This window comes from Setaria viridis, chromosome 2 (genome assembly GCF_005286985.2).
Source record: "Setaria viridis chromosome 2, Setaria_viridis_v4.0, whole genome shotgun sequence".
In the NCBI taxonomy this organism is placed as follows: domain Eukaryota; kingdom Viridiplantae; phylum Streptophyta; class Magnoliopsida; order Poales; family Poaceae; genus Setaria; species Setaria viridis.
In genome coordinates, this window is record NC_048264.2 from 37,650,363 (window position 1) to 37,660,187 (window position 9,825).

Here is a 9,825-nt window from a genome sequence, read left to right on the forward strand (position 1 = left end):
CCGCACCGCGGCGGGCTCCTGGGCCCCGCATGCCTGTGGGGCTAGGCGGGGGAGGCCTGCTCCGGCGTGGCTGGAGGCCTGGAGCGCCGCTGCTCTTTGATCGGCTGCGGCGGCGGGACCGTGTGAGCGGCAGCGGCTGCACGGCACACGTGAGGACTCCGCCTCTCCGCGGTTTCGCATCTGCCTTGCCCACAGCAACGGGAGCGCTAGTGGCCTTTAACCAATGGTTACGAGGCCCAAACAAAGCCAGGCCTTTAGTTTAGCAAAATTAAGCATGTGACCGAGCTGGCGTACCTCGTCCATGCATGCGCGAAATTATTGAAGCTGGATTGGTTGGTCTGTTGAAATCTGCTTGAACCCTCCACCATTTGATCGACTGTTTTCTGTCGGTCTAGGGATCGGAGGTTAATGCTTGGAATATTCAAAGATCACCACTTTTGGATCTGTGCGGCCGAAATGTTAGAGCAAGTTTAATAACGCAGCTAGCAAGCGGGCTGTAAGGTTTCTCTTAGTCTTTTCCTAGCCCACTCGTACAATGGTTAGCTCTTCACCATTAATACATGGTTCACAAGTCATTCTCATAAAGTTTCTTGGTTACTGTGCCCAAGTCGGCTGTAAGCTTATAGCCCGCTTCTCCTCTCTCACCTCTTCTCTCTCCTCCACGTCAGCATTCAGCCAACTTACAGCCCCTTATTATACTTGCTCTTAGAGAAAACTGTGAACATACCACCAGTCAAATCCATGGCTCTAGTTTGCTCTTTTACCAAAGGGTGTCTCAAAGCGCTAAAATGAAAAATTGTTGTTAACATCATGGTATGCTTGCAAAATCTCGTAGAGTTAATGAGATATCTCTTGATAACATGCACTGGACTTTTTAGGCAACCATTGTCACACATTGGCAATAATGGCAATGTTGATTGCATCTTGGAGGGTCATACAGTTCCGGTTTGCTCTTCTACCATAATCATCATAATGCGCGTCACTGAAGGGTGGATCCCCACTAATATTGAATACGTCTTTTGCTGCTGCAATTTTCTCTAATTTTTCATTTGCCATCGCGGTGACATGTATATATCCCTGATATATCGATGATAAATTATCCTACCATATAAACACCAAGCTTTGAATTATGACAATTGAAGGTGGGTATCCTCATCAAACCTTTGCTCTTTTCTTACTATTCCCTTCGTTTCAAATTATAGATTCATATAGATATTATTATGCACCTAGGTATACCCTATATCTAGATGCATAATAATATCTATAAATCTAGAAATATCAAAACAATCTACAATTTGGAGAACGGAGAAAGTAGTACGTGACAATGCTAGCAAATCCTACCACTACTTTACACCTGTTCAAATCATACTGCTAATGGCATTGTTTCCAACAGACGACCATGTTGCCGGATTTGGCGCTGGTTTACTCCGATTTAGCTTCTCCTACCTTATTGTGTCAGAGATCCAAAGTATCCAACCAGCCGAATACATAATCCTACCTTCGAGCCACCGCTCACGTGGCGCTGGCTGCGGCAGGTAATCCACAGCGTCCGGGCCAGGCGGCCAGCCAGCCAAGTTTATCACCAGCCCTGGGCCCTGCTCCGGCCCCGCGAGAGGTAATCTGAAGTCGCGTTCCCAGGTGGCGCTGCCGCACGCAGGCGGCGTATATAAGCAGTGGCCGGCTGCCGGCAGGGCAGTCACCGCTGCAAAACGAAAATCCCCCCTCTCCACAGCCGTTTCCTTCCTTCACTTTCCAATTTCCTTTCTCCTCCTCCTCAAAAAATCAGGCACGGTTATTTATTTCTCTCGCCCCTCTACGCTTTCCTAATCCGCGAGCTGGGGGTGAGATCGAGACCTAGAGCGGCGGGGCGGGGCTAACGCGAATGGCGGTGGAGGAGGCCGCGGAGAGCTGTGGCAGCCACGCCGCGGCCACGGCGGCGGCCGCCGCGTCCGGCGGAGGGGCGGCGGGGCCAGCGACGTCCTCCTCGTCGGCCGCCGTGGCGGCGCAGGCGCGGAAGCAGCAGCAGCAGCAGCGCCACAAGCTCGAGGTGTACACGGAGGTGCTCCGCCGCCTCCACGAGTCTGGCCTGCCCGAGGCCCGGGCGCCCGGGTTCGACGACGAGCTCTGGAACCACTTCAACCGCCTCCCCGCCCGGTGCGTCGTCCCTGCTCGCTCGCGCGCTGGTTCCTTTACTCCGAGCTCACACCGTGACGTGGCGCGCGAATGCAATTCGCCCCCACCAGTGGTTTTTGCTGCCGGCGGCTGTCTGGACTGACCCCGATTCGGTCCACTTCCTGCAGTTACGCCATGGATGTGAACGTGGAGAGGGCGGAGGACGTGCTCACGCACAGGCGGCTGCTGGAGCAGGCGAGGGATCCGGCGCAGCGCCCGGCGTTCGCGGTGCGGGCCGTGCAGGTGATGATTTTCGAATGCAATTCTGAACGCCACTCGTAGTTACAGTAGACGAAGTCAAGCGCATGTTTTCCTCATTTATTTATTCACAATATGATTTCCCTGTCCCTTGATTTTAGTTGTTGGTTGTGACCGATTCCTGCAATGGAGAATTCCTCCTCTGATTGTTCAGGCAACACTGCATGAGCCGATTGAGTATGCCCTTTGCGCCCATTGCCTCAGAAACAGAAACGTGCACTGTTTCACCCGAGTACCTTTTGAATTGGACGATTCGTCCATTGAGATGAACTCAATTCCATTATCTTGCTCCTTTTGCTTGCAAAATCCTGCTGAGCTCTGCATTGCCAAAAGCACGAAGAAATGTCATGGTGTTGCATCGATGCCCTGCTGTATAGCATCTGAGAAGTGGTAGTTTGGTTTTCTGTGTTTGAATTGCAAGATGTTGAGTAGCTGGATGTTTAATATGTTGTAAGTGAAAGCTTGTAAGGATTTTGTTCCACTTCAACACTTCAATTTTTTTTATCTGATAGTTTTCTGATTTCTGTTAGTGGCAGTGGCCAAGCTTCAGTTGGCATCCCCTTCATTTGTTAATGTCCAATCTCCTCATTGATTTTTAGAGGAAAAAAATCTACAAATGTCCTTGTAGTACCACTTATCACTTACAACATGATCTATGGTTCCACCTATTGCCTGACAACAACAACAACAACAACAACAACAACAATAATAATAATAATAATAATAATAATAATAATAATAATAATAATAATAATAATGTGTACTACTTATATCTGTTTTCTTGTGAGTTCGGATCACCGTCCTGCATTTTCTTTTTCTCATGTTGTATTTGTACAAATATTGTAGCTAGACTTTCTCTGGGAATTTCGCTTGATCATGCCTATAACTCAATATCTATGCATTCTTTTGTTTTTGACCAAATAAGCATACCTACAAATTCAGAGTTGAAAGATTTTCCACAAAGCAGCAATGTCAGTGCCCTTTTTTTAATAGATAGTATGTTATTATTCCTGAATTTCAACTTTTCATTTCATGCATAAATAAAGTTTGTCTTCTTATTTTTTTAGTTTTTACTAACTTCTAAATCATATTTAAAGACCTCCAACTATTGTTGGTCATTATCCTTATTGGAGAGTCTTGATTTATTAGGTATCTCCAATTCTTGATGGGAATCAGACTGATGCTGATTCGAACACTGCAGGGGAGGAAGTTGCTTCAAGATTGTTGAACAGGCAGCAAAGGTACTTGTTTTTCCTCATCTGTCTAATATTTTGGATGATTGGCAAACGGTTGTTATCTTGCCTTCTGCCATGCGCAACAAAAGATATACATATACAGATCTATTATTGATTTGTTTTGGTAGGGTTTTTTGTTTTAACATTTATGACTTGTTTCCAGCATACACCCTCCTCCTGCTTTCGGTTCTTCTACAAATCTTGAGGCCCTTGCTCTTGAAGTTAGCAAGTCTCAAGGCCAAGATCATGACAGCACCTCTGATAATGGTCGATCTCTGTACAGGTACTCTTTGCTTTTAAAATTCTACTAGGTACCTTGTATTTTATCTTATAGCACCTGAAACATTTGACCTCTTGTGCGAGCGTACGCGTGAGTGATCTCTTTACAGGAAGCCTACTTTTGCCTTCTATTTTATCCTAGTTAAAACATATTTTCGTTTTGGATTCTCTGTGTAACTTGGGAGTTAGTGTTGTATATGGTGTAAGCATTTGGTAGGAGTCGAGAAAAGGCCAATCGCCGGGTTTGAGCCCTAGCTTGCGGTCATTCTCACCTGAAGTACTTGTTTCTCTGCAACATACAATAATTTTATTGTCTGTCATTTCAGGCCCATGCATGAAATCACCTTTTCTACCATTGATAAGCCAAAGCTTCTCAGTGAGGTAAATATATGCACATTCGAGTATATCATAGGGTTGGTTTATATCTTTAAAAGTTCCGTGCATATCTATCTTTCTCCTTCTGTATGTATTCTACATCCTCACTGATATCTCACTATTGCTGTTTGAGTGAATACTGGTTAATACTTATCTATTTTTTTAGTGATATGAAATTTTCTGATATTCACAGCTGACATCTCTGCTTGGTGAACTTGGTCTAAACATTCAAGAAGCACATGCATTTTCAACAAATGATGGTTACTCACTCGACGTCTTTGTTGTTGTTGGTTGGCACGATGAGGTATTCACTATCTTATGGCTTTCTGGCTATCTTTTGTCCATGACCAAGTCTTGCGTTGCTTTTTCATATATATAGCGATTCTATGATACATCTTTCAAAGATTCAGTCAGAGAGCAAGAATTCTTAGAAGCTGCTTGTAAAATTAATAAATAATTAGCTGGTCCGTAAGATTTGTTCCCAACTAGAATATGCTGTTTCTAATGTTTCAGGGCTTAGTTAGATGAACTTAGTAAAAAAAAAGATATCCACACGATAGTTTATATCATTTCTGCATTTCATCGTTTTTTGTTAATGAGGTCTAAGACAAATAAGAAGTCCTAGAAATCATGAAGGTTACCGCTTTGATAGAATTTTGTTACTAATTTTATGCGGGTGCATGAGAACCTGTGACTTGTATCAAGGATCATGCAACATATATTAACCAAGTAATATTAGTAACCTATATCAATGAACTTCAAAATTAGAGCAAGAGTGTGGCTGTGATCTGCGCATTTTATTTTGTTATTATGTCTGTCTCTTAGTATTTATTTACCTACTTGTTTATTTAGGAAACAGAGGATTTAGTAGAAGCAGTACAGAAGGAAATTGGCAGGATTGAAGAGGTAAAACACAGGCTTATTCATTCTTATCCTTATCCCTTATTGTAACTCTGATTTATTTTGTGTATCCTCATTTTTCTACTTTTGCTTGGGTTTGGCAGACACAAGCATGGTCTTCATCTCATTCATGGTCTACCCCCGTCGAAAATATGCAGATTGCTGAGAATCCAGCAGCTGATCGTGTTGAGATACCAACAGATGGTTCTAGTGAATGGGAAATTGATGTAAAACTGCTCAAATTTGGGAATAAAGTAGCATCAGGATCATATGGTGATCTGTGAGTGTCTGTTGCTAGTTATCATGAAAATCCCTTTTGAGATTTGATTTGTTTTCACTTAACCGTCTGTTTCTCTTTCCAGTTACCGGGGTACATATTGCAGCCAAGATGTTGCTATTAAAGTGCTGAAACCTGAGAGAATAAATGCGGACATGCAGCGGGAATTTGCTCAGGAAGTATATATTATGAGGTGGGTTTTGCTGTACACTCAACTCTGTTTCACTTTATATCACAGGATGGGTTCTTATTGTGATATTTTTATTCTGGCATGCTAATTGAATCTACCTTTAAGGTATCTGAGATTGCACCTGTCATGTTAAACCTTATATGACTTCTTATTTCTTCTATAATGTGTACTATCCTACAGTCACTTATCTGTGAAAGTCATCTTTTAAGTTGAGATCCTTTTGCTGCCATTTTACATACCAACATCTTATGTTATCAGTCCTTTATCTTCATATTGGCTATCTCTTCGTAGAATGAACCTAGATTTAAGCTGCAAATACATTATGTAACTTACATCATCTTTATGATAAAAATCACCCTATAGAGTGCCTCCCTGGCACTCTTTTTTTTTTATGTATTCTTGCTGAGTATGTTTTTGGATTTTAGGAAGGTCCGTCACAAGAATGTTGTGCAATTTATTGGTGCTTGCACTAAACCCCCAAATCTATGTATAGTCACAGGTATGGCTGAAGAAAATGTTCTTTTTAAGCTGTTCATTTTCTTGTTGTGATGGTAATCGTAATAATTAGTGAACCATCATATTTCCCTCTCTTCCAGAATATATGTCCGGTGGTAGTGTGTATGATTACCTCCATAAACATAAAGGTGTTTTCAAACTTCCTGCTTTAGTTGGAGTTGCAATGGATGTGTCAAAAGGCATGAGCTACTTACACCAGAATAATATTATTCATCGTGATTTGAAAACTGCCAATCTTCTGATGGACGAAAATGGGGTAAGTAATCTAAATATCTAATCAAGCTACTGAGGATGTGGAGTAGCTCCTGTTTCATATGGATTTCATTTCAGTCATATTATCTTCTATACATTTGGACATGCATTGTTTGTGACCATTTCCCTTTGCCATAACTGGGCTCCATGCTGGTTCATGGCCAGAATAGGTTTCTACTGTACCAAATTCATGGCTGATGGCTGGATAAATTTGCCTAGCTTACTTTTTTCCCCACTTCTGCAGACTGTTAAAGTTGCTGATTTTGGTGTTGCACGTGTTAAAGCTCAATCTGGAGTTATGACTGCAGAAACTGGTACTTACCGGTGGATGGCCCCAGAGGTAACTCTTTATTATTAGGCTTGCTGGATTTTCATGATAAAAATTCATCTGTATTGTATGATATTCACAGTTTTGAACAGCAATGGACTCAAGAAATAGAGCTTAAAGTTTACTACTTTGTCCATAGGTAATACATTGCCTAACAAATTCTTGCATGTTGCAGGTCATAGAGCACAAACCCTATGACCACAAGGCTGATGTTTTCAGTTTTGGAATTTTGTTGTGGGAACTACTCACGGGCAAGGTACAAGAGTTAATCTTCTGTTACTTTATCCATTCTTTATGCTACCTTAACCTTTTGAAATGAGTTATCAATTGTCATTGCCTGCAGATTCCTTATGAGTACTTGACTCCACTACAAGCAGCTGTTGGGGTGGTGCAGAAGGTAAAAATTGTCGGTTTCATTATTTTTCTTGCTGTCTAATTTGTTCAAATTCTGTTTCTAAGTGGATTCCGTTCAATTTGTCCTTTTAACCACATTTACTATGATACAATTGGTTACATGTTTTGTAATCCACATCTATTCCATGAAATCATGCAGATGTTTGGTGTGTAAACCATTTAAGAAACATATTTTTCATAGAATTTGCTTAAACACTAGCAAATATGTAGAATGAATGAACAGCAGTAGATTCTCTTACACCAGAATTTTCTTTGCCACAGATCTAAAACTTTAAGCCCCCTCTGCACTGTAAAGTGTAAAGAGAAAAAGGAAACATAATTGCAGTTTTGAAACCCTCTCTTCTAATATACTATGTTTCATTCACAGGGTTTACGTCCTACAATTCCAAAACATACACATGCAAAGCTTTGTGAGCTTCTTCAGAAATGCTGGCAGCAGGACCCTGCTCAAAGACCAGACTTCTCTGAAATATTAGAAACTCTCCAGAGAATATCAGAGGAGGTTTGTGCGGTGTGAAGACTTCATTGTATCTTACTTGTATGAACAGGAGCCAGGAGTTTATGCTGTCGTGAATTCGAATTACAGGTCGGAGATGAGCATGAGGGGAAGCACAAGGACAAATTATTGGGAGGTTTCTTTTCAGCTCTGAGGGGGCGGGGCCATTGAGACGCTGTTGAAATGTACATGGTTCCAGTCCATTTTGAAGGATCTGAGCAACAACCAGCACCAGTTCCTCGAGCTCCAGCGCCAGTACACAGAAATATAGACTTGCTGCAGTTGACTAAAGTGGCAATTTTTAGCTGCAGCTATCGTGTACCGTCTTTCTCCTTGTTACTCCTGAGTAGCAGCATTACATGGTGTAACATAGGAGAGGATATTTGTGGACTGTACATTAACAGTCTGATTTCTCTAACAGAGTGTAATCTTGCTGTAGATGAAAATAATAAGCCAGATCCAGGCCGTGGCATGATTCTTTTAAGATCCCATCATTTAGTTTGTTTTATGCGTCGGTCATTCTTTTCTGGACACGATCCATAGTGTGGTATGGTGAGTGACTGAAACAATGCGGCAAGCTCTAGTTGGAACTGGAAGGCAACTGCATGCACTCTGCTCGGACCTGGTGAGGTCAAAAATCTTTGGGTCATTCATCGACAATGTTGGACGGATACTCAGAGCTAGTTTCGCAGGACTCCGGCTTGTCCTAAAACGGTTCCGGCTCTGACTCCTTGGGTGGAGCGGTTTCTTTGGTGTAGATAGAGTTGTTTTGAAAAGTGTTTGGTAAAATAGCTTCTCTTGTATTTTTGGAATAGATGTAAGAGGTCAAATGTCCTGTATGCCATTGGATATATATTTTTTTAATTGATGAATTGAATGTTTAATACTCCCTCCATCCCAAATTATAAGTTGCTTTGACTTTTTTGGTACATCTACTTTGCTATGCATCTAGACATATTGTTATATCTATATACATAGCAACGTGAATGTATCAAAAAAGTCAAAGTGACTTATAATTTGGGATGGAGGGAGTATTAGTTTATAGTTTAAGTCCATTTGAATTAAAAAATAAATGAAGAGGGACTCTCTCTTTTTTTTTCTTTTTTTCTTCACCTTTTCTTTTTTCTTTATTTTCCTTTTCCTATTCTTTTTTTCTCCACGTCCTCCATCTGCCTCATCTCATTTTTCCCATCTCCTCTCTTCCGCCGCCCTTCCGTCGCCACCCGGCCCTCGCGTCCCCCGGCACCGTGCCGCCTCGGCTGCCGCTATCCCCGTCGCCCAGCTCCCCATCGCCGTGCCGCCCAGCTCCCGTCACCGCGCCGCCTCGGGTCGCCGTCGCCGCGCCATGAAACCACCTCCTGGAAGCACACCGCGGCCGACAGCAGGGGGGGGGGGCGTCGGGCCAAGCTCCTCTGCCCGCGAGGCGAGGCGACGTGAGGAAAGAGGGGCGCGATGCGATAGATGGAGGCGGTGGCAATTTTGCTGTAAAATTGGCCAACTGGAGGGGCACTTTGGTAACACCAAGGCTAGGCGTGCGGGATGGAGTTGACGGAGCAAAAAAAAAAACATGTAAAAATGGCTCCGGCTCTTCCCGAGAAGCCCTTTCATTTTTCTCCCTTTAGCTCGGCTCCACCAAAAACAGCTCCAAAAGCCGTTTTTGGAGCTCTACCGAGCTCCTGGGAGTGGCTTCTGAATTCTGATACCATACTTGCACCATCAGCGGTGCTTTTCTTTTCTGGTTCTCTTTTGGAAGGGCGCCAAGAAACGAATAAAGTGCCGGCAAAGCTGATATGAGATCTCTGTGTTTCTTCGTTTAGTCCATTCTGTACATCACGTGCAACTCTGGAAGCAAATGCGGTTCGTTTATACTTCACTTCCGAGATCTGTAGCAGGGTACTGCTTGAATTTCAGATAAAAGCTCGTGGCTGCACTTTTGAGGTTAGAAGATGAATACTGTTTTCTTTACTCGATGCAGCACATCAAATGAAGTGAAGCTCCGAGTTGTTCCGCAGTTTCACTGAGGGGAAATAAAATATTGAAAACCAGAGCTCTCAGTGCATCCACGGCGCAGGGTAACAACTCTGGAGTAAAGCCCATCATATGGCCCAATCAGCTTTCTCTTAAGCCCAGTAG

General features: G+C 43.0%; 1 protein-coding gene across 1 annotated transcript; it reads left to right on the forward strand.

Moving 5' to 3' along the window:
- Nucleotides 1-1,687: 1,687 nt before the first annotated feature.
- LOC117844707 (serine/threonine-protein kinase STY46) lies at nt 1,688-8,176 on the forward strand. Its single transcript, XM_034725464.2, has 16 exons — nt 1,688-2,154; nt 2,301-2,415; nt 3,580-3,671; nt 3,829-3,948; nt 4,271-4,325; nt 4,513-4,623; nt 5,172-5,225; nt 5,324-5,499; nt 5,582-5,689; nt 6,112-6,185; nt 6,283-6,458; nt 6,699-6,794; nt 6,958-7,038; nt 7,126-7,179; nt 7,564-7,698; nt 7,783-8,176. The coding sequence occupies exons 1-16, from the start codon at nt 1,883-1,885 to the stop codon at nt 7,861-7,863; spliced, it is 1,800 nt and encodes a 599-aa protein (XP_034581355.1). The 5' UTR covers nt 1,688-1,882; the 3' UTR covers nt 7,864-8,176.
- Nucleotides 8,177-9,825: the final 1,649 nt, after the last annotated feature.